The 25,392-nt window shown below is 28.2% G+C and overlaps 3 protein-coding genes and 1 pseudogene across 6 annotated transcripts; all 4 read left to right on the forward strand.

The window, feature by feature from the left end:
• Nucleotides 1-1,164: 1,164 nt before the first annotated feature.
• LOC114195647 (uncharacterized) lies at nucleotides 1,165-1,844 on the forward strand. The gene has a single exon (XM_085665210.1). The coding sequence runs from the start codon at nucleotides 1,196-1,198 to the stop codon at nucleotides 1,601-1,603; it is 408 nt and encodes a 135-aa protein (XP_085521336.1). The 5' UTR covers nucleotides 1,165-1,195; the 3' UTR covers nucleotides 1,604-1,844.
• Nucleotides 1,845-8,145: 6,301 nt separating this feature from the next.
• LOC146884457 (heavy metal-associated isoprenylated plant protein 47-like) lies at nucleotides 8,146-8,813 on the forward strand (annotated as a pseudogene). The gene is made up of 3 exons (XR_014984271.1): nucleotides 8,146-8,255; nucleotides 8,362-8,437; nucleotides 8,518-8,813. The product of XR_014984271.1 is annotated as a heavy metal-associated isoprenylated plant protein 47-like (transcript).
• Nucleotides 8,814-14,550: 5,737 nt separating this feature from the next.
• Nucleotides 14,551-15,200, forward strand: LOC114195349 (heavy metal-associated isoprenylated plant protein 47-like). 2 transcript variants are annotated; one of them, XM_028085779.2, is made up of 3 exons: nucleotides 14,551-14,609; nucleotides 14,702-14,777; nucleotides 14,875-15,200. In XM_028085779.2, the coding sequence occupies exons 1-3, from the start codon at nucleotides 14,604-14,606 to the stop codon at nucleotides 15,165-15,167; spliced, it is 375 nt and encodes a 124-aa protein (XP_027941580.1). In that variant the 5' UTR covers nucleotides 14,551-14,603; the 3' UTR covers nucleotides 15,168-15,200. The 2 variants fall into 2 exon arrangements, with proteins under 2 accessions (XP_027941580.1, XP_085521653.1); XM_085665527.1 differs by lacking the exon at nucleotides 14,551-14,609 and having other exon boundaries at nucleotides 14,696-14,777.
• Nucleotides 15,201-24,113: 8,913 nt separating this feature from the next.
• On the forward strand, nucleotides 24,114-24,919 carry LOC114195348 (heavy metal-associated isoprenylated plant protein 47-like). Of its 2 annotated transcripts, none has more exons than XM_028085776.2 (3): nucleotides 24,114-24,199; nucleotides 24,319-24,394; nucleotides 24,498-24,919. In XM_028085776.2, the coding sequence occupies exons 1-3, from the start codon at nucleotides 24,194-24,196 to the stop codon at nucleotides 24,836-24,838; spliced, it is 423 nt and encodes a 140-aa protein (XP_027941577.1). In that variant the 5' UTR covers nucleotides 24,114-24,193; the 3' UTR covers nucleotides 24,839-24,919. The 2 variants fall into 2 exon arrangements, with proteins under 2 accessions (XP_027941577.1, XP_027941578.1); XM_028085777.2 differs by having other exon boundaries at nucleotides 24,507-24,919.
• Nucleotides 24,920-25,392: the final 473 nt, after the last annotated feature.

Raw genomic sequence — 25,392 nt, forward strand, 5'->3', positions numbered from 1 at the left:
CCCAAAATCAATGGAAGGCTTGAAATATAAGTGGGCTGAACAAGAATCCAACTAAGCCTGTAAAAAGACTAAATGGTAAAAAAAATAAATAAAGAGAACTAAAGTAATAGATATTATAATAAACGATGTAATAAATAAATGTAACGAGAGATAGGAAAACTACATAGAAATGAACATATATATATATATATATATATATATATATATATATATATATATATATATATTTACCCCTTTATGTAACTTATAGAATAATTTATTTTATTACTCATTTTAGTTTATTAATTTCATTTATTTTTAGTTTAGTGTTTTTATAAAATTACTCAAATAAAATAGTAAAAAAAAGTAGAAAATCCCAGCCCAAAGAAGTAAAAGTAAACATAAATGAAACTCCAAAAGTAAACCTCTCACATAATTTTTTGTGATACAATATTTTTATATTTGATATGAAAGAAGTAAAGAAATAAATTAAGAACAGAGACAAGAAAAAAAAAAAGTAATGTAGCTTGCGGCAAGCAGAGAGACATGCTGAATTTGGTTCAATATTTTAGCCTTGGATGATGAAACATATCCTTTGCTTAAACTATAAGCATTCTTACTCCAAGCACCGAAAGTGGTTGAAAGCTCACACTGCAACAGTGTTGTTATTTTGTACAGTGAAACAAAGATGAATGGAATAATCGGTGGGTTCCCCTGTTTTGGACTTGTGCCCGTAATTCCACAAATTAGATGTTGCACCATGCTTTTCTCCCAACACCAATGGAACTTTCTCGAAGCTTGGAACAAATCAATGCATTGGCCAACCGTTTTTTATTAAGCCCACTGACTCAAGTCAATATCCTTAAAATATTCGACATAGTTAAATATCCAAACTTAAAATCAAAGTCTCAATATTTTCTTACATGATCATTTGTTAGCTGATTTATGGCCTACAATAATCTCTCCACCGTCTCAATGGAACTTTCCTGTTTGTAAGTGTGCCAAAGAAAAAGAACCCATTATTCAACTCTACAAAGACCGCAGCAAGCATTCCAATTCAAAATCAAGCAAACAACGGTCGCAAAAAGCGAAACTAATTAAAACATGTTTTTCAGTTATAATAATATTAACCAACTTGCTATATAAACCCTGAATAACCAACAAAGGTTGTCATTCCAAAGCAAAGACACATAAAGTTGGCAGTGGTGAGAAGAGAATGAGTGTGGAGGTTTTAGACGGCGCGACCATAGTGCGTTTCGTGGAGGACGAGGAAGCGTTCGGAGAGTGTGTGAGGGAGCTGTTCTGGCAGCTGGACACGGACAAGGATGGTGTTCTGTCGTATGCGGAGATGCTGAAGGAGTTGCAGAGGATGAGGGTGTTGGAGATTCATTTTGGCGTGGACGTGAAGCATGAGCCAGAGGAAGTGGCACGTGTGTACGAGTCGATGTTCGTGCAATTCGACCATGATCTGAATGGGAGGGTTGACATGGAAGAGTTCAAGGAGGAAACGAAGGAGATAATGCTTGCCATGGCCAATGGGCTTGGCTCTGTTCCTGTTCAGATGGCTCTCGAACACGATAGTCTTCTCATGAAAGCAGTTCAACGAGACTTCTCTTCTGCTTAGAGAATCAAATCAATATCTATCACTACGCTTTCTTATTATTTAGGGTTTTTCTTTCTGTCATTCGTGCGTGCTTTCTCTTTTTTTTTTGTTTTCATTATCAATCACAGATTCAAATCCATCGGAAATATTTTGCACGCTCATTCTGATTTATGATTATCGTTACTGTTACTATTAGAGATATGTTATTGTTCTTGTTGTCGTGGTCTATATTGATTTATGATTAGTTATTATTACTGTAAAAGTTTGTATACTAATAATATACATAATCACTAAAATCTAAATAAAGAAGAAAAGGTCAACCAGTTTTGGTTCACTTGTATAATGGTGACTTCGAATTAGTTGACAGTTTAAAGTTTCCACAGTAAAAATGAATATTTATTAAATTCTGAAGTAAGGAAAAATAATAGAATATTCATGGAGAGAACAAAAAGGTTCACAATATATATATATATATATATATATATATATATATATATATATATATATATATATATATATAATCACTAGCATTACATAATTATTACTTTAAATCAATGGGAAAGTAGACAATTTATCAGTGTAAACAAATATCATTTTATTATAAATTTTTCTATATAATAACTTTGTTAACTTTATAAAAATTTATATTTATATATCCATTGTAGCATAAATTGATTAAGATTAGCTATTATATAATATTTTTGGTCTTGAGTGAAAATTATTATTACATCCTTTTAAAATTTTGAACCAATTTAGTCTCTCGTTTTTAGAAATGTGTGAATTTAATCTCTTAAACCAAATTTTTAAAGTTTATTTGATATTTCAAACGCGTTTCTCAACTAACATTGAAGTGTGAACATGTGTCAAACGGACTAAACAAACTAAAATACTATAATGAGATGTGTTTGAAACGTTAAATAAACGTAATAAATTTTGGTTAAAAAAACTAAATTCACGCATTTACAAAATTAAGGGATTAAATTATTTCAAAATTTTTAAGAGTGACTAATTTTAATTTTTACTAAAATTTAAAGGACAAAAACATAATTATACCTTATATAAATATAACTTAATGTATCTTTTAACATATAGTTTATGAAAATTGCACAAGGTCCCTTTAATTGATAATCGACACCTTTTCCATATGATATTTTGTCTGAACCAGCTAAGGCTAGATAAAAGTCTTGATTCCAAAAGCAATAGTGGAGTTGACCCTCTAACTCGTATAATTTAGGGGTATAATTGGACAAGGTGACTTTCCTGAGAAGTATTATGGCCCAAAGGACGAGGCCCACTGAGTCACTTAAAGACATACACACTTAAATTACTAAGTCTAGGAACCAATATGAATTGTTTCTTAAATTTGTCATAATTGACATTTAGATACCTTTGTGACGATGGAGTGAAGACAGCAGTGAAAAGAATCATTTTATATCTTAGTTAGTTTTGAGATGTATGTATGTTTATCTCAAGTTCAAGGAAATATTCCTCTTATCAATCAAGTTGTGAACGAATGTTCATTTTGCATGCATAACTTCTAAGGAAGTACTTCTCTCGAATATTTCGAGTATCAATGTATAGGTTCACATTAAGAGGATCCACTTCGAAACATATGTTCAAAATGACTTACTGCATTGACAATCCCAGATAGATTGGTTCAGGTAAATAAATAATCGATATGAACAAATTAATTTGGTTACGAGTTAGTAAAAATTGACTTTAAACTTAATTCAAAAATTCAAAAAGTAAATTTTAAAACTAATTCAACCTTATAAATAAATATTTTTTTACGCGTGAAATAATAGATTCAACAAATAACAAACTTTGCTATGATATATTCTAACTCATTGTTCTAATACCATGTTCAAAAGTTAATTTTAAATTTAACTGAACCTCATAAAACCAACTTATAAATAAGTAAGATTTTATCTCTAATTAATGTGAGACATCTCATCCACTCATGTTTTTGTGTTATACGATCTTCATGTTAAAGACAATTAAATTTATTAAATTCTACTCCTTTAGATAAAATATTTTAATTATCACCATATATAAAAGTATATTTAAATATTACATGATTTAATCATTAAAAAGTATTAATGTTGATGACGTTTTTTAGTCATGAATCATGATGTTATTTTTTTTATTAAACTTTGTGAAGAATTTTTCAATTGATGTTCACAATATTTTTATTTACTATTGATATCAATCGAGATTATTATAAGCTTATGTGTCAACAACAATTATCTATATTGACATCAATTATAGTTATTGGTTGTTTTTACAATATTGTTGATCCAAATTTTGTTTTTCTCACTTTTCAGTCAATGCCATCTTAAATTATTTTTCCTAAGATTAGTAAGAAACAATCTTAATCAATGTTAACCGATGGTTTTTCCAATCAATATTAGAAAAAATTCTAACAAATTATTTTCAAATAATAACATTGGTATTGTTGATAAACAAATGAGTTAAATATTTTTTTAGTTTTTAGACTATAACGTGAAATTAAATTTTGTTCATTTTCCAAATTTTGATACAGTTTGATTCTCAAACATTAAAAATTAATGGATATAGTACTCGTGATTAATTAATAAAGTCTAGAGATGAAAATTATTCAAAGATTGAGACATACAAAATTCACTTTTACATGAAAATTAAAGGATTAAAAATATATTTAACTTTTTAAAAAAAATTATAGACATTTTGTGTGTGTATGTGTGTGTGAAAGGCAAAAATAAACAAAAAAACAAGAATGTATAAAATATACATCCTCTTTGAGTTTCAAAGTTCATACAGGATATATTCTCTGAGGTTTGTTCAAGAGTTTATAGTTGTAAATTTATAGTGCACGTCACTTCTAAAACCTTTTTTTTTCTATTGTGAAACCAGTTTTTCAAACATATATAAAATACATATTCTCTTTGTGCAATCTTTCTTTTATTGTGAAACCAATCTTTCAAAGATGAAAAGCTGAAACTAGATGAATGATTAATGATGATTTGTACCAATATAATTTTTTTTTTATTCTTGCTCTTGCTTTATCCTCTTTTATTGTATAAGTATCAATTTTTATCACTCTTGATTCTCAATTTAATTGTATACTAGTGTTCAAACTATGAGTGTCTTAAAGAGAATTTTAAGAAATGAAATCTTTTTTAAAAAATAGTTTTGAAACCAATTTACCCCTTGAATTAATAAAGTTATATTTTCTTTTCTAACAATATTGGGTCACTAACCTAGATCCACTTAGATAAAAGGTACATATAAATAGGTGAAGATCTTAGTTATTCATATTATTACTTATTTGTCATCTTGTTTTACTTTATGTCGACATGAGTGTTACCGTATCCTTAGAAACATCTCTCTTACTAAACAAGGAACAAACAAGAATGATATATCTCAATAAAATTTAAAAATCGAAAGGAACACGCTTCAAATATAAATAAATTACTTTAAGAGAAGGATCCAACCTTATAAAATCATCTCAACATTTATAAGAGCCATTTAAAAAATAAATATTTCTTTTATACTTTTCATATTATTAAAGAGTTTTTTTAATAAGTTTTATTAATTTCTCTATAAAAAAAACAAACAAATAAAGTTTTTTTTTTCAACAACAACCAAATTATATAATTTTACATATAATTAGTATCAGGGTATTAAGTGACGGATTTAAGATCCTAACTCAGTGAAAAAGATTAGAAATTATTTGTGTCTCAAAAGTAATTAAGTAAAAATAAATAATTAAGAAAATAAATATATAAGTTTAAAAGGAACAAAATAATTATTTTAAATATTTAATAATAATTTTAACAAAATCAAATAAATATTTTTCACGCTCAACTAGGTGTAGATAGATCACTTATATCGAAGGATGTATAAAATTAAAAAAACAAGAAACTTCGTCGATGCCGTTGTCTCCATCAACTCTAATGAAACATTATTGCAAAAACCATTAATTTTTCAACAAATAAAGATTAACAAAAAGTTGAAATCAACCTTGCTTTACTTAATTGATAGCTTAACCAACAAACGTGGTTGTCTTTATATCCAAAGATATAAGGAAGCGAGTCCACCCAGTAACGGTCGTCAAGTTCACTCATTCCATCTCCTCGTGCTGAAATACAATTTTCAATTTCCAGCCCAAACAAACGCGACCTAATTTCCAATCACAACACAAATGTGAAATGGAAGAAACATATACACACCCACTCAAACTTACACTACAAACAAATTATCGTTTCATTTTTTTTTCCACAAAAATCAATAAAGCCATTGTCTTTCTTGTCTTAACTGTCAAAGTGAATTTGTTCTCATCAACCAAAGTTGCTGAAGTTTTTTTTTTTTTTTTTCTAAACCATGAGTATCATTATATGATAAGATATATTTTCTCAGCAATTGTTATAGCATTTAAATATCTATATAAATTTTTAATTTTACTTAGATAATATATAAATATTATTGTTTAAAAATAAATGTTAAGAAAAATTAATTATATTTGAAACACCCCATATATATATATATATATATATATATATATATATATATATATATATGTGGTTTGCTATAAAAAATATGAAGAATTTGAAAATTAAGGTTGGTTTGAAGAATTTGGAAGAAAGGGTGAGAGGCATTATGAGTTCAACACCCTCTACTAACTAAATATTAAAAATTAACATTTATTGATAAAAAAAGGTTAAAATAAATGATATTAATATATATATATATATATATATATATATATATGAAGTATTTGAAAACTAAAACATTAAATCAAATTTTGATCTATGAAATTAAAATCAAAAAAAGTGAAATTGGTCTTCCAATTTTTTTTAGCCTCAATTTAGTTCCGAATTTTGAAAATTTGATTCAATTTGGTGTTTTTTTTTTTAAATTTCTTGAAACGGATAAAACATTTTTTTTCATCAAAATTGAAATTGTTAATAGAGATAATTTATTTTGTTGGTATAATTAACAATATCATAATATTAATTTTGATGAAAAATATTTAATTCGTTTCAAGAAACTAAACAAAAATACCAAATCAATTTTTCAAAAATCAAGATCAAATTGAATTATAAAAAAATTAAAAGATCAACTTGATATTTTTTGGATGAAAACAAGAATCAAAATAGTAATTAAACCTAATATATATATATATATATATATATATATATATATATATTATAAAATTTTCCGTGAAAAATGTTGTTGACATATTTTTCATTGAAACTCACATATTAAATTGAATCATAATAGAAATTATTCTAAATAAATTATAATAATAACAGTTTGTATAATATTAATGATATTTTTAATGTTTCTATTTATAATATTTATATATGTATTTTCCTGATTTTGAATATATATTTTTAATTATTTGTTTTCTGAAATTTTAGAAGAACAAAAAGGAAGGTTAGCTAGACTGATATATAAAAAGTTAAGAATAGTATATAAATGAAATATTTCCATTGGTAAAAGAAAATAAATAGTTTAAAAAATCCAACACGGAATCATTATAGCAATTTGAATAACGTAATAGTAAATTGACTTCAAGCAGCGCCAATTTGGAAACTCGTGATGCAATCAAAGTTTATAATAAATAAATAAAATAAATAAATAATAAAATTATTAATTATTTAATAATTTTATTATAAGTAAATAATTTTAAGAAGTTATATTATTATTAATTAATATTTCCTATCTTATATGTTATTCAGAGTGAATTCGCATAAATTTGTCTTTCATTTTTAATTTTATTCATTGACTTTATAAAGAAAATTTATAATTACTATTTTATTATTATTACTATTGTTATTGATATTATTTTAAAGTTTAAATATTTTAAAAATTACTTTTTTGTGTATTATGATAACTATCTCCAAAACTTAAGAATAAATATATTTGAGATCTATTGATTGAAAGAGTTAAAAGAAATATAACATTTTTTACTAACTTAAACAACTCAATATTTATTTACTAAAATAAGGTAAACCTGGGAGTTGAATTAAAAATTAGAAAAAAAAAATATATTCTACTTAAACTCCTCCTGATATATATGAACAACAGTAACAAAACGTGCCAACTTAATTATGCAAAATATGTTGACGAAGACCTCTTCAATAATGCATTCATATATGATTGTGACAAACTAGGCTCACATTCAATTACCAAGTCTAACCCCAAATTACAAGGCAATTCTACTTCTCATTTTTTCACTTTTAAATTAACTTTCAACTTTTTTTCATATAATTTAATGATTATTTACTTTACCCTGTTATTTAATATGAATTATATTAACATAACTTTTAAAATAATCGTGGCAAAGATTAACATGTTTATCATATTTGATGATTTTTATCTCAAAGAAACGTAAAACTGTTTTATATGTATGGTAAACAAATAAACTAATTTTTCTTTTCATTTTTTTTTACCTTTTTTTTTTACATAATGCATGTATCTATTCCAAAGATGATAATGATTATCTATAAAAATAGTTCTGAAAATTCATTAAAAAAGAGACGTGTTGAATTCACATCCATAATTTCCCTCTATATATACTTTCACATTATTGTGCTATATCGATATTATTCTAGATTCTGCTTTTTCGTGCTTCTCCAACAGAACATAAAGCTACTGCAACCTTCAGCTTTAATTTTCGAACATGCAGGTGATATACTTTGCAACAATTAATAAATGTCTAAATGACAAGGTATATGATATTTATTTGAATAATTGTATCTATATTAATATATATCCTTTCATGCATGATCCAGAAAATAGTTATAAAGGTGCAGGTGGCGAGTGAGAAATGCAGAAAGGAGGCTATGGTAATTGCAGCTGAATGTGAAGGTGCATGTGGCATGTTCAATAATTTTCATTCCATAATAGAAAAACTAGGTATAGCTTTCATTGATAACCAGAATGTGCAGGTGTGGAATCAATAGAATTATTATATGGAGAATGCAGTGATGAAGTTGTGGTAACCGGAGAGGAAGTGGATGCTGTTCGTTTAACCAAATAGATGAAAAAGAAGTTCCGGTGTGCTAAGCTGATAAGGGTGGAAAATATGGAAGAAGGAGGAGAGGAGGGTGGCCAAGAAGAAGAAGACGAAACCATAACAGAAAAAATTTATCCTCCATCTTGTCCAATATGTTGTAGCACTTCTATTATACCTTCTTTCATAGTTTATGATTATACATACCCTAATAACTGCTCCATCCTCTGAGCTATTATAGTTATCTCTCATGAACGACAAAACCATGTTCATGAATAAAGGTTGGAGCAGGATAATTAAGGTTGAAATTTCTATAGATATTTGTGGTAATTTTATGTAAAATAAGATATTTTGTAATGTGAGTGAGGATAGTTTCATTTGGTAACCTAAATTTCCATGGTTAAAAAAGTACATATTTATTGTCAATTTTTTTTTTTAAATTTTGTTGGTAAGACAAATTTAAAAAATTTATATTAAAAATTAATTTATAATATTGTAAAATATTTGTCACATAAAATTTTTTAGAAAATTCTTGCAAATTTTATAATGTTATAAAAAATAATTATTTATGAAAAAATATCTATTAATTAAATTTCTTTAAAAAATAATAAAAAATAATATTTTCTTGCAAAATTCTATAATAAATTTATAAAAAAATCATAAAATATAAAAATTTATAATAATGTTCAATTTCGATATATATGAACAAGGAAATTTAAGAAGACCAACAACAACAAAAAAAATTGCACTTTTGCAACCATGATTTTTGTTGCTAAATAAGTTAATTTAGTCACTAACAAATTTAGTAACCAGAACTATGTAGTATCAAAAACTCTATGATTAGTAGTCGATATTTTATTTGGTCACTAAATATCAACTAAAACTTCAATTTTTTCACTTTTATCTATCATCATCAATGAAGAAAAAAAGTGCTTTGTGAAGATGGCTTTCAAGCATATATGATGTTGTTGGGCTTATTCTCAACATTTCTTATAATTTTTCTAAAAAATGAAATCAAATATAATTCTTGTAAAGAAAATATGTGTAACAAATATTAAATTATAACTTGAAAGTTATACATACCACAAGATCACGAGTCTTATAATGTTCCATTTCTTTAGCTTTTAGTTTATTTTGTTTTTCATACAACCTCCCAAACAATTGATTCTCCTTCAAATGGTTTTGTTTATGTATATTTAAATATTTAAAAACAAGATAAAGTTTAACATCATAAATCTAATATATTATATTTTTATAAAAAATATAATAAGTTTATCATTTTCTCAAAGTGAAGGACAAGAAAAATTTGTGGTACTCTGCTGCCACTTGCATAGTAATAAGCATTGTGTACCGTATGTGTAACCTGTGTGCATGAGATATGTTTGAACTATTTTTTCTATTTTAAATGCGCTCCTTTGGTTCATAAAATAGTACAAGAATTTTTGCAATTTTGTTCAAAAAAAAAAATTGTGAGAGAAGATCTACAATTTTTTCCTTAAGAAAAGTTAAGTTTAATTATGTTTCAAGTTTTTGATAGATGTGAAAACTTTGGATTGAGTCTATTAAAATTTTTTGGTATCTAAAAAAAATAAAAGAAACATAGAAGTCAACTTCACTTATAATGTCTTCTTGTATCCTGATGACTTAACCCTAGTTTATAAAAAAAAAATTAACAGACCTAATTTTACAAATTTAACTTGAAAGAGACCCTGAAATACAAAAATGCCTTGATTTTATCATCATGGTCTCTTGTAATAAAGTATGACGTGACAATATTTAAATAGGTTAACAGTACAAGATAACTATCACCTTACATAACTAACTAACAAAAAGATTTAACTACAAACACTTAATTGATCATTTTTAAGGGCTCAATTAATCACAGAAATTTAATAAAAATTCGATTGAAATTTTTCAAAATTTTCAAAAACTCAAAACATAATTAAATATAAAATTTAATCAAGTGTATCTATTTTACTTTATTTTTTATTACTTTCGTTCTTACATTGAGATCTCAATTTTTTTTTCTTGTTAGGTCTGGTCTTTTGATGTAAATTTCTATACAATGTGTGAAATCTAGCTTATTAAATATTTGTGACAATGACCCACTCCGTTCTGTTTCTCTCTTTTCCCTCATTTTTTTTTTTTTTACTTTTCCTCTATTCCACTCTTCTTATCAGCAGATTGTTTTGGTGTTCTTAATTTGTAAGACATGATAAAAAAAGAATGAAAGGGTTTTTATTTTCGTCGCCATAAACTCATTCTAGCGATTATATATTTGTAATTGTGATTCCAAGGTATTCAGATTAAGAGTAAGAGGTATCATTGTAATGACTAAATACATTTGTTTCAAAGTTTTTCAAATTTATTATCCAATAGGCATTGTGATTCTTTATTCATTGATTTCGCTATAGCACCGTGTTATCTCTTGAATAACAATAGTGAACATTGAATTCCATACGTAACCTCAATGCATGAAAAACTATGCTTTATAAACTGCTTGGTAAAATTCTACAAGAATCTTTGCAATTTTATCTAGAAAAAAAAAAATCATACGAAAGTGAAAAGTGGCAACTGAAACACGAAAACGAAAGATGCTATAATGGTATCAATGTCCCAAGACATTGACATTGTTGTTTGCAATATTAGGAGAGTCGTCATTTTCAGCACCATGAAAAGCGGCTCTTTGTGCAGCAGCCTTGAAAGTGTCATCAACATCATGATACAATCCCAGGTTGTCATCTTCGCCGGAGCACTCTTCCACTCCTCCCTCGGTGTGGTTGGGTCCACACCCTCCTTGATGATGAAGAGGAGGGTCCTCACGCTTCACTGCGTGAATGATGGAAGCAGCTTCATCTTCCAGACTACTCTCAGTGCCCTTCATGCACCACATGCTAACCACCAACACCCCAACACCAAACACCACCATTGCTTTCGAATATTTCGCCATTGCGTGTCTCACGTAAGGTTTCTCTTCAGTTCAGTCTTTGAGAGCGATGAAAGGAGCAGGCTTGGTGGAGAATACAATCTGGGGGAGTTTAAATGCACTGCTGTTTACTATTTTTATGACAGTGTCTTTTAATGTTGGAACTGGTCTTAACGTAGATCCGTTTCAAACTCAAAATTAACATGTTATGTTGTTTTTTCTTTTTTCTTTTTGCGTAGTAATAGGTATTCGGTTCAAATCTGAAGATTGACCCTTTTTTGGGGTAAAAGGTATACGTGAAGTGATGGTTAACATGCACTTGTTCGCAGAATTTGCAACAACGTGTTGAGGAATCGGTTGGATCCGACAGAAGAGGGTGTGCATGTTGAGCCACTTGTCTGGGGAAAAATGTTTATGAGAAAATATAAATTAAGTTATACGCGTTGGGATGGAAAAAAATTAATATGCATTTAAGAGAAATGGCAGAGGAGAAAATCAAACAAAATTGTGAAACAGTATATTAAAGTGTTGAAACCAAACAAATTTTAGTTATTTTTACATTGTGGTTTATACATTATTTTTTAACAGAAATAATTATTCTCGTCAAACATTTTTTAAGAAAAAAAAAAGAATTGAAGTAATGAGAAATTAATATCCAATTGATTTCAACAATTCTTTTACCTTTCCAAATCAAGGTGGGAAACTTTTTTTCCACGCATATTAGATGTATTATTTTCTTTATAAAATAATTGTTGTTTTAATTTTTAAAAAGTTCAAATGGGTTGATGCTTTCAATTTTTAATAATTTTTTCTTTTACTTTTAGTTTTTTCGCAAATAATTATATTAAGTTTGTATATGAGATAACAAAATATATAAGATTCAAATTTAAATCATTGATTAAATTGAAATAATCTATCAGTAAGAAAAATGCCATTAAAAACTACCATAAGTCTTTACATATATGTAAAAAAAATCTATCAAGATATTATATAATCAAAAGTAGTACTATAACTTCGATTATTTTAGAACCAAAGTCTTAAAAAAAGTCTAAAGACATGCCAAAATTTTAAAAATGTCACCTTATTATTAAAAAGATTTCGTTTTTTTTATTTGAAAACGAAACATATAAAATGATTTCGAAAACAATTTCTGCCCTAATAATTATCCAATTCAACTATAATACCCATTACATATGGTTTCCAGGGATTTAGTTGCCAGCTGAAAAAGTATTATTCAGATTAAGAAGTATCATATATTATTATTAATAATCGCATATTACTAATCCATCAATAATAACGAAAATTTGTAAATAATTCAAGTTTACTTGCTATAAAAAATTTGTTAATAATATAGTTGTTGATAATTAAATTCTATCTATAGATCGAAAAATCTGTCAAAAAATACTGTAAACAAAAATTTTATCAATTAATATTAGTCAATAAATATCCATCAATAATTATTAACAAATTCTTATCATAATAAAAATTTTAATAAATTTTCCTTTATCTCGCCTTTTCTTTTCTTTTTTCTCATTTGTCAGTTCTTCGTCCTCCTCAAATCAATTTCTTTATCGATAGCAACTAAGTACACTTTAATAAAAAGTGGCCAATAAATTGATTAAAATAAAAAACATACTTTTACAAATCAAATAAAAAAATGGCTTTAACTGTAAACAACTAATGTCTCTGAACTATAGATCATTGATTTTGGATCCCCTAACAAAGAAAAAATCCCTTTCACAATCTAAATCTAATATCCAATATATTGGATTGGATTTAAAATCCATTTTTTCATATTGAAAACAAATTTATCAAAATAAACTTAAAACTATATAATATCAATGTAATAATAATAGATTGAATTTGGATTTTTTTTTCTGTTTTTTACACCCCTAATTTGAAAGTACAATTAACAAAAGTTAAATCAAACTTGGCCTTAATATATAGCTTATAACAAACATCATTATCTTCCACCCAATTTTTTTATACCTAAGAACTTTCCATATAACTACCAGCGCAACATTAATAAACAAATAAAATAGAATTGAATAAATTAAAATTTCAATTACGGGACCAAGTCTTTCCAGAGAGTCTAAAAGTTCTTCGGTTTAACACTCCCATCTCACTTTCCAACCAAACACGATATTTTAACGTTGACGGTCAACTAATTTCCATAACAACCGAGTGTAAAATGGAAGAAAAATAGAAATTAATACGTTTACTCTGAGTCAACAACAATACAGACAAAATACTGTTTGATTTCTATTTTGTCAGTACACAAATTTGTATATTATTAGCTCATCCGAAATTATATTAAGTATACCAATTGAGATAAATATATTTAAAAAATTAATAAGATTATACTATATAAAAATTGAATGAAAATATTTTTTGTTACTATCGGTGTATTTAAAGTAAATTTGACTCATAACGGTTTAGAAATTTAATTGTGGGTCAAAGTATCATAAAAAGTAAAAGCGGAAAAATTGAGGCCGTATAAATATATAGGTCGGGTCAGAAATTAATTTTTATTGAAATTTGTAAAAAAATTTTAACCCAACCTGAACTCGTGGTAAGTCGGATTTATTCGCAAGTTCTAACTCATTTTGACTACGTATAAGAATGAAAATTCATAAACTAATTATCTTAAGTTTTTGGGTTAGAGGTGGTATCAATCTTTTATGTGTGGGTTGGGTTCATGTCTCATCAAGGTTAAATCTTCCTCTTATCTTAAGATTTTGAATTATAGATGATGTCAATCTCTTATATATGAGTTGAACTTATGTTTCATTGACATTAAATCTCTTATGTGATCCTCTCTCGAAATACTCAGTAATAACATATATTTTTTTTAACACTTTTACAATTATTATAGTAAAAAATCCAGAGGTAACCTGTCCAATGATGTTATATATATATATATATATATATATATATATATATATATATATATATATATATATATATATATATATATATATATATATATATATATATATATATATATATATATAGACCGATAGATACTCTGACCCCGTAAGCTTCTTCTTCCCGAAACGAAAGCTAAAGCTGTGTTCTGTTTTCAGTTCTCAAACATGAAGGTGAGGTTACTTGTATTGATTAGTAATTAATTACGTCTTGTATTGGGTTCGATATATATTAAGCTCTTCACTTTACTGATTGAATTATGCAGAAAATAGTTATCCAAGTGCACATGGAGAATGACAAATGCAGAAGCAAGGCAATGAAAATTGCTGCAGCCTCTCAAGGTGCATGCATGCCACTTTTCTTTTGCATCATAACTGTTTGTGATTTGATTCAAAATGTAAAGGGTAGCTTTTTTTTTTTTCTCATTCATAACTGTAGGTGTGCATTCAGTGGCATTAGAGGGTGAAGACAGAGATCAAGTGGTGGTGACTGGAGATGCAATTGATTCTGTTTGCTTGACTAATAAATTCAGAAAGAAGTTCAACTATGCAACTCTTATGAGTGTGACAGAAGCAAAAGCTTCCAATGATGGTGATGCTGGAGGGGAACACAAAGATGAAACAACTGCAGAAAATTTTCCAATAACTTATTGTTATTCAAATTTTCCTCCACCTACTCATTTATATGTAATGGATTATGATCCATACCCCAATGGTTGCTCCATTCTCTAATTTCCATCAAATGGTGCAACCAAAATATCCATGAGTTGAAACAAGTTCTTCATGATTTGCACTTAATTTTGTTTGAAATTAAAATATAGTTTCACATTTGTATTAAAAACAAAAGAAAAATTGAAAGTAAATATATCTTATAAAATTTATATAAAACTTGTTTTTCAAAAACTGTCATAAACTTGCTTCAATGCCAAAGTGAAAAAACAAAATATAAATCTTAAAATGAGATATACCTGTGTTAAAAGTTTTTTTGTGCATCTTGAGAAAAGTAAACTTTGATCGTGTATCTCAATTTCCAATGTTAAGGAGATATAATAATGTGATTGACCATTTTTGTAAGGAACAATCATTAGAAAGTTTGGGGGTACTTAATAAACGGGGATGGGAATGACAATTCTCTGTTCATTTTCCTTTTTCATAGTGGGTTGCTTTCCACTCCGGAGGCCCAAAAAGAATCCATGTCTTCGTTGGCCCCCGAAAAACTGGGAAAGAAATTGAAACTGGTACAAGTGGCTGTTTCTTCCTGCATATCCGTTTATAAATCTTGCACCCCGTAATGTCCATAAACCCTATACTACCCTCATTAAATTTATAATGAAAAAATAGAATATCTCTGCATCTCTTTCATGTTCATCACTTACCTACACCTAGAGATGTTAATTTGGATCATCCCACGATAACGCAGGGCTCCGACCCACGTGAGTTGAAGCTAAAAAAGTATAGAGATTTAAAAAATCCTATTGAAAAAATTCAAACATGGCAAAAATGCAGTTCACATGACCCAGTAATTTTGGTTGAAATCAATTCAATCAAAATTTCGGTCAGAATTAATTTAGTCAAATCTAGTATCAAATCTGACCAAATTTCGGTAAGAGCTGAATCGACCGAATTTCTACCAAGATCAATTTGGACGAATTTCATTTTGAGTCAACTTGGCCAATATCGGTTGAATTTTTTTCAGAGTCAATTGCCTAAAAATTTGGCTCAGCTAGGGCCAAGTCAACCTGTTCCGGTCTGGGAGTGTGGTCAAATCAAAACAGTAATTTTTTCTATCGTCAAAAATGTTCTCCCCCTCTTGCTCTCTCCCCCGCGTATATCTCCTTTTTCAACAAAAAACAGTTATTTATTTTTCACTTTCTTTGCCAACCAACTCGCGTTTCGTTCCCACTATCTTCCTAAAATTCTGCACAGTGAAGGTAGTTTATCCCAAATATGTTGGGATATTTACTTTATTTGTTTATTTCATACACCCTTTTTTCTGAGATTGTCTGGGCCTTACCAATGGGCCTCCAATACGCATGCCAATTTGAGCTCGTCGAGCCTTCCGAGCTTACCGAGCTAGATGGGCATCCAATTGACCTGTGAAATTGGCATCCGAACTGATACCGCGCGAAGAGTACATAGTCCTCCAACTTTGCATAATGTTGGTACTGTGAAAAGTTGCAACCTCTACTCTCCTTTATATATCGCATACTTATTATCATGGGATATTTTTATGGTAGTTAATATATTTTAGTTTATCTGATCTGAATCATGATTGCTTGAAGTTTCATAAAACATAACCACTTTAGGGATGTAAAGAAATAAGAGTTTGTTTTTAGACGAAAGGTTTTCGCCAAATAATAAATGCTATAGATGAGCTCGGGCCGAGATTATAACAAACATGTTAAAAATATTCGTAATATATAAATGTAACAAAAATATATATATATATATATATATATATATATATATATATATATATATATATATATATATATATATGACTTGACAAATTCACGTTAAAAATATACGTAATGTTTAATACATATAAATGTGACAAATATATATATGACTTGAGAAATATACATATAAATGTTTAAATAATACATAATAAATGTAAGATAATAAAGGTAAGAAAAGTAACAAATGTATTAGCTCGGGCCAAGATCCTAATAAGCAATACGTATATAACTTCAGGAAAGAAATAAATATATCAGCTCAGACCGAGCTATACTAGACATATTCAAGCATATATATATATATATATATATATATATATATATATATATATATATATATATATATATATATATAACTTTAAGAAAAGGAAATAAATATATAAGCTAGGATCGAGCTCAACTAGACACGTTTAAGCATATATATATATATATATATATATATATATATATATATATATATATATATATATATATAACTTTGACAAAAAATAATAAATATATGAGGTCGGACCAAGATCTAATAGCCATATTAAGCGATATATACAAATTTGAGAAAAGTTATAAGTAGCGTACCCGAGCTTGGATCCAGATTGTTCTTTTAACGGGAAGTTTTACCCAGCGTGATGGAATCAAGATAGCCCTCCGCGTATTTTTATTTTTTATTTTTTTTTATTTTTTTTTTATTTTTTTTTTACCAAGCGCGTAGCGAAGTCGGACCGAGATAGCCCTCAGTGTACTGAGGTTTGTACCAAGCGCGTAGTGAGGTCGGGCCGAGATAGCCCTCAGCGTACTGAGGTTTGTACCAAGCGCGTAGCGAGATCGGACCAAGATAGCCCTCAGCGTACTGAGGTTTGTACCAAGCGCGTAGCGAGGTCGGACCGAGATAGCCCTCAGCGTACTGAGGTTTGTACCAAGCGCGTAGCGAGGTCGGACCGAGATAGCCCTCAACGTACTGAGGTTTGTACCAAGCGCGTAGCGAGGTCGGACCGAGATAGCCCTCAGCGTACTGAGGTTTGTACCAAGCGCGTAGCGAGGTCAGACCGAGATAGCCCTCAGCGTACTGAGGTTTGTACCAAGCGCGTAGCGAGATCGGACCGAGATAGCCCTCAGCGTACTGAGGTTTTTACCAAGCGCGTAGCGAGGTCGGACCGAGATAGCCCTCAGCGTACTGAGGTTTGTACCAAGCGCATAGCGAGGTCGGACCGAGATAGCCCTCAGCGTACTGAGGTTTGTACCAAGCGTGTAGCGAGGTCGGACCGAGATAGCCCTCAGCGTATTGAGGTTTGTACCAAGCGCGTAGCGAGGTCGGACCGAGATAGCCCTCAGCGTACTGAGGTTTGTACCAAGCGCGTAGCGAGGTCAGACCGAGATAGCCCTCAGCGTACTGAGGTTTGTACCAAGCGTGTAGCGAGGTCTGATCGAGATAGCCCTCAGCGTACTGAGGTTTGTACCAAGCGCGTAGCGAGGTCGAACCGAGATAGCCCTCAGCGTACATCCAACGTCTCCAATTTATATGCACCACCGAGGAGGACCCTTTGGATGCGAAACAGACCTACCCATTTGGGGGAAAGCTTGTCCTCCATCTCAGCGGCATGAGCTCGTCTTAGCACTAGGTCATTTTCCTTGAAGTCGCGAGGCTTCACCTTTGTCTTGTACCGTCTTTCTACCCGCCTTTTTTTAGCTTTACTTGTTATTCATGCCAACTCGCGGACTTCTTCCACCACATCTAAATTTGCGCGAAGTCCTTCTTCACCATCGTCTCTCGGAGACGGGGAATTTCCGAGCTCTATAGGAAGGAGAGCATCTGTTCCATAGTGGGCGGATCTCCTCCATTGTTTCCCGGAGTAGTTACCGCTATATCGTTTTATGTGGCCAGAGATGCTAGTTTTACCTTGCCCCACGGTTGGCGCCAATGTTCCGGTCTGGGAGTGTGGCCAAACCAAAACAGTGATTTTTTCTATCGTCAAAAATGTTCTCCCCCTCTTGCTCTCTCCCCCGCGTATATCTCCTTTTTCAACAAAAAACCGTTATTTATTTCTCACTTTCTTTGCCAACCAACTCGCGTTTCGTTCCCACTATCTTCCTAAAATTCCGCACAGTGAAGGTAGTTTATCCCAAATATCCCGGGATATTTACTTTATTTGTTTATTTCATACACCCTTTTTTCTGAGATTGCTTGGGCCTTACCAATGGGCCTCCAATACGCATGCCAATCCGAGCTCGTCGAGCCTTCCGAGCTTACCGAGCTAGATGGGCATCCAATTGACCTGTGAAGTTGGACGAATTTCATTTTGAGCCAACTCGGCCAATTTCGGTTGAATTTCTTTTAGAGTCAATTGCCTAAAAATCTGGCTCAGCTAGGGCCAAGTCAACCAAATGCTGACGAATTTTGGTCGAGGTCAACTTTATCAAATTCAACCCAATTGAGGTCCATGTCAATCTTTAGCACAGGTTGGTCCTCCTAATGTTTGGCCCTCGATCTATCTTGACCTACATTTTGGTATGGTTCGTCTTAACTATCGACCGAGGTCAACTAGTCTCAAACTTCAATTATGATAATATTTGTGAATTTTTTTGTAATGTGATTTTTCCATATTAATATTATTATATACATATTAAATTTAAATTTAGAGATTTATGAATTTATGAATTTATAAATTTATGAATTTATAAATGTAAAATAAATGGGAAAATTAAGAGATTAAAAACAAAATGAAGAAATAGAAAACATATAAATTTAGAGATTAAAAGAACTAAACAATCCAAAAATTATAATTTCCTAAATATTCAATCAATTTTAGTTTAAACAATTAATTGATTCAATGGACCAATTATACAAGTTAAATTTAAATACCATTCAATTCAAATTGTATTTAATCATCAAATCAATATTCAATCGATTTTGAATTTTAATTTTAATATCAATAAAAGTTGTATCATTAAAAGGAGAACTCAAATTAGGAAAAAGGACAAACTTAGAGCAAAATACAGATTTATATTGTGTGGTCTTAATTTCATGAATTAATCCTCATAAATTCAGTTTTCAATTATTTAATATGAGAAAAAAATGAAAAAAAGAAGGAAAATATAAACCTTAATAATTATACAATTGACTTTTGTCTTCACTTTCGATAGAATTCAGCCTCTGAATCACACTTTAAATATAAATTATAATGTTATAAACTCTGAAGGATAATCAATCTAATTAAATGTAAATATATAAATTCTAAGAGTTATTTAATAATCATACCACAATATAAATATATAGAAAAATGAGAAGGTTCTAGGAAAACAGAGAAAGGAAAGTACAATCAACGATACATAGCGTTACCCTGCCTGAAGTTGAAAGTAAGAAGTATTCCATTATATTCTCTTAAATTCTCAGAAAATTTTTGGAAAATCATCACACAAAATGAAATATTTTACAATCTTAGTAGTTTTATGATGCTTATTCAATCGCAGTCTTTAAAAACAACTAAAATTATCATAATTATTTTGTAATTATGGCAAAACTAAAGTTAAAAAACATTCTTAAAAGAACTAAAATGTACAAGTTTTAAGTATGAAAACTAGAACACAAAGTATACCGACAAGTGTAGAACCAAATAAGTAATTAAAAACTACAATATCATATAAATCATTTTCATTATATTAATACTAATGAAAATATATACGTGTAATGTTCAATTTTATTTTATAAATATAACTGTTCTAATTTCAAGTTCGTCCTCAATTACTAAATATTTGAGGTATTATTGGTTATAAAGTTTGAAGCTTCCTCTTCATTTTATTCTTAAAAAATGTCTTTGAAAGATATGACGAAAAGAAATATTTAAAAAGGTTATAATAATAAATAATAAAATTAATACTTTTACAATTATAAAAATAGAATTAACAATTTTTATAGTTCTATCGTATATATTTTTATTTACTTCGTAAATATTCTTTTCAAAAGTTATTTTAGTTTTAAAAAATGATTAAATTTTTAAAAAATGGTTAAAACAGTTAAATTTTAAAAAGTCATTTAAAACACGTAATTAAGGACAAAATTGAAAAAAAAATTGTATACATCAAAGTAAGCGATCGTCTTCATATAATAGTATAAATATTTTTTCTTTATAATATTAATAGATGTGATAAAATATGCATTTTGTGTGATTCTTTAATATTGAACATAACTTTATTAGTGATTTATTTAAACAATTAGAGATCAAGGAAGAAAAAATAGAAAAAAAAAAGTAATACTAAAAATTTTGTTTAGTTACATGTGCTCTAAGATGAAGTCAGAAGAAATATATAAATAGTTTTTAGTTCTTTTAGGGATGTTAACTTTTATTAATATTGAGTTTATACGGATCATTTATGTTTTAAATATGTTTGGAGAAAAAAAAATTTGAAAACTTTGGTTGAGGAGTAATTTTACTTCAATTTGTCATATTTATTTTGATTAATTAGTATTTTTAGAGTCTTGGAGAACGATGGTAGTGTTTGCATTATCGTAACTACATACAATTCAAAATGTTTCATTTTTTTTTGAAAAAAATCAATAAATTAATAATTTTACTAATTTTACTTTTATTCATAAAATATAATAAATTTGTAAAGTATGATTTTTATCATAAACTTATATGTTTTTTTGGCTCTCATACTTTGCATTCATTTTGTTTTATATTTTAATAATTTATATATGATGATAAATAATTAATGAATTTTAAGATTTCAACCTAAGTTTACATATTAAAATTGATAGTTATATTTAACATAAACTTATTTAAAGGACATGTACAAAAGTTAAGAAAATTAAATGCTTTAAAATAATTTTCAGGAAAACATATTTGTAATAATTGTAGTTGAAGTTAGAATACATATTTCAACAGCTTGCATTGGCTTTGTAATTATTAAGTTTAAGCAATTTACATAAAAGATTTTAGTTCTAATATTTTTGTGATTAGACAATATAGATAAAAAAACCTTATTGATTGGTAGATAAATATCACAAAATAACACTTTGGGACGGAAATATCTTATAGACGACTTGACTATATTCTATACGCGCTTCAATATTGTTGAGGATTGTTAGAGTAAAATATAAAATATTATTTTACATTATTATATTTCTTTAGCTTTTTCATAACGGTTATTGTCTTTAATTGTATTTAAAACAATATATTTATTTTTAGATGATGGTTAAATATATATATATATATATATATATATATATATATATATATATATATATATATATATATAAAACTTGGTTACTTTTATTTAAGAAATTTTATTTATCTATTTATCTATAAAAATGTGCAATTGAGATTTTTAATTTAGTGTACACAAATTTGTATTTATTTTTTACCATTAATACTATTTTAAAATTACAGTACACAATTTACCACGAAAACACCAATATAAAAATGAAAAATAAATAAAAATACAGTGGAGCAAAGAAGAAAACAAGAAAGAGACTAATGAGAAAAATCTCCACATAAATCCAAAAGAAAGCGACTACCTATATTCTATACATAATTTGATATGTAAGTATTTACAATATTTTATTCTATATGATTAATTTTTCATTATAACGCAATGTTGATATAATATAGCATAGAGAATATTTTTATTATTTTTTTTATAAAATTAACAAAAAAATCATATAAAATAAACGATATAGTATATAATTACAAGACAATAATGATAAAAAATGTGGATACCCTAGTTGGATGGTACTTATGTTTTTGCTACTAATTATACAAATTTTCTTAATTACTATGAGATGAAGAGAAGGTAATTTTCTAAATACCCTAGTTGTTATTATAATTTTTTTTTTGTGAGCATATTTTTATGAAAAAGATTATAAAATAATTTTCTGTTTTTTGTTTTTAACTTTCGTTGCCCTCTTTTTATAGTAAATTCATTATTAATTCTTTTAATTTTTTAAATAAGTTTATTTAAACATGTAAAAATGATTATTAATAGTAACTACTTTATCAAAATGTAATAAAAAAAACTATTTATAATTATTATTTTACTTTATTTTTTAATACTTCTTGCCTCCATCTTTTATTCTGGAGTTTATCGATACTATTTGTACTATGATGCTATCTTTATCTTTGGCACTTTTTATAAGAAATAAGATGTTATTGTATTTTATCTTGTATAAAAATTACCGCATAAATTATTATATTACGAATACTCTTCTTTAAAAATGAAATTACATGTTTAAATATATAAAAAAATTATATTCTGTGATATGTTTTCTGTGTTAGGAATCTTAATTTTTGTTTAATCTGAATTTCAAATGTATGTATATTTTAATTATATTGTGGTCTTTTCTTAGCTATATCCACTCGTTCGTTATACAATATTGAGGAAAAATCTCTATTAATTTTTTCATCGGTGTGATTTGGTGCATTTGAATTTTACGAGAAAAAAGTTGTTTTAGTTTTTGTTTCTTTACTTTGATAATGGTGTAAGACAAAAAGATGGGTAGTGTTGAGATTTTTTCCATTGATGTGTTATAATCTAGTAACTTTCCTTTTTTATCCCTTTGATTTATCCTTTTAAATTGTGCTTAATCTTTCTTAACAAGCTTTTTGAAATTGTAGTAGCTTTTACAAAAACTTCAACGTATTTTCTACTTAAGCGGGACCCTTTTTCATGAGACACGGTAAACAGAATTTCATATTTCTTTCTTCGACGTTCGGAGTCCTTACGAGATTTTTTTTAATGTTTTATACGAGAATTATGTTAGCAAACTAGGTTAAATTTTAAGATTAATTAGTTTTAATTTCTTAATCATCATTTCCACACAAAAAGTACGTATCAATTTAGGTAAGTTAGGATGCAATATCATAGAATTTGCAAAAATAGGTTTGCTATGTAAAATGGTGGGTTCATGTTAAAAAAAAATAATTATCTAAATTGAAATAAATTAATTTTAATTCTATCTATTTAGCTTGCCGTCCAAAGAGAACTAGGTCCAATTAATCTATTAACAATTATAATTTTAAAAATGTTAAAATAAATTTCAGTAAATTAAATTAAGGTTTTGTAATATATTTTAATTTTTGTATAATATGAACTCATATTGGAAGAGTCACTATTTTTAAATAAAATTAATTTGTTGATCAAACAATTTACATGACGTGCAGAATGGGGTCGAAATGTCTGTCACGCACTCAACCTATTGATATAAATATCATATGCACATAACAAAGAAATTAAAACTTGAACAATATCACCCACGAATCTAGCTCCAACAACAGAAAGCTAAAGTTTTTCTCATATCATCAATAACCAAATATGAAGGTGAGATCACTTCCAATGATTACTCTATAGTCAATTAATATAACATGCTAGCTATTTTATTTATTTGAAAATAACTTCATATATGTGTGTTCTTCGAACGCTTCAATATGGCGTAGCAGAGAATAGTCATAAAGGTGCAAGTGGAGAGTGAAAAAGGCAGAAGAAAAGTCCTAACAGTCGCTGCGAAATCTCAAGGTAGGTTCATATACGTGTGTTAAGTTGTTAAACAATTTTGATTTCGCTAATTAACTCTTAGTTTATGCTTGATGAGTGGTGTAATTAATTCAAAACTAGCTAGTACATGCAGGAGTTCGTTCACTATCCTTAGAAGGCGAAAACAGAGACCAAGTGGTGGTTACCGGAGATGGAGTCGATGCTGTTAAATTAACCAATCAACTGAGAAAGAACTTCTATACCACGCTAATAAGTGTGGAAGATATGGAAGAAGACGAAGAAGAAGATGAAGAAGAAGAAGAAGAGGATGAAGAAGCCACGCCAAAGGAAAATTCATCACCACCTTGTCCAATTTGCACAACCTATCTTCAACGTTGTCCATTATGTACCAGCTTTCTTCCACCTTCTCCCATGCGTAGTTACGTGGTTTATGATTCCGACACCAATAGCTGCACCGTTGTCTGAGTTAATTTACCTATAAGAGATGGCTGGGTATAGATATGTTAAACACAAAACAATGACATTTTCTTTGGTTAGACATAGTATCTATGGTAATTTTTAATATATATATATATATATATATATATATATATATATATATATATATATATATATATATATATATATATAAATGGTGTGTTCTTGTTCTTTCCAATAATGACATCTTTTGGTTATAAAAAGTTTAAGAAAGTTACCTCTCAGGGGTTTGTTCTTAGGATAAAGATAGTTTAATCCACTTTTTTCATCTACTTTTAATCCACTCTTTTAATGATCATTAGATCATCTATTTTGATTCTTTTAAATAATATGATGTGATGATCTAATGATAATTGAAGTTATGAGTTAAAAGTGAATAAAAAATATGGGTTAAAATATTATTATCCCTTATCATTCATTCTTATGATTAATTCCATGGAGAAAACTTTTGATGACTTTCCATAAAAGGGAACCCATAATACATTGAAGAATAAACGGTTAGTCTGCAAATGTTGAGACACGTTGGACTTGATAAAATTTGG

The sequence above is a fragment of the Vigna unguiculata genome, chromosome 8 (assembly GCF_037176805.1).
Source record: "Vigna unguiculata cultivar grain cowpea cultivar isolate G323 ecotype 2 chromosome 8, ASM3717680v1, whole genome shotgun sequence".
Classification (NCBI taxonomy): domain Eukaryota; kingdom Viridiplantae; phylum Streptophyta; class Magnoliopsida; order Fabales; family Fabaceae; genus Vigna; species Vigna unguiculata.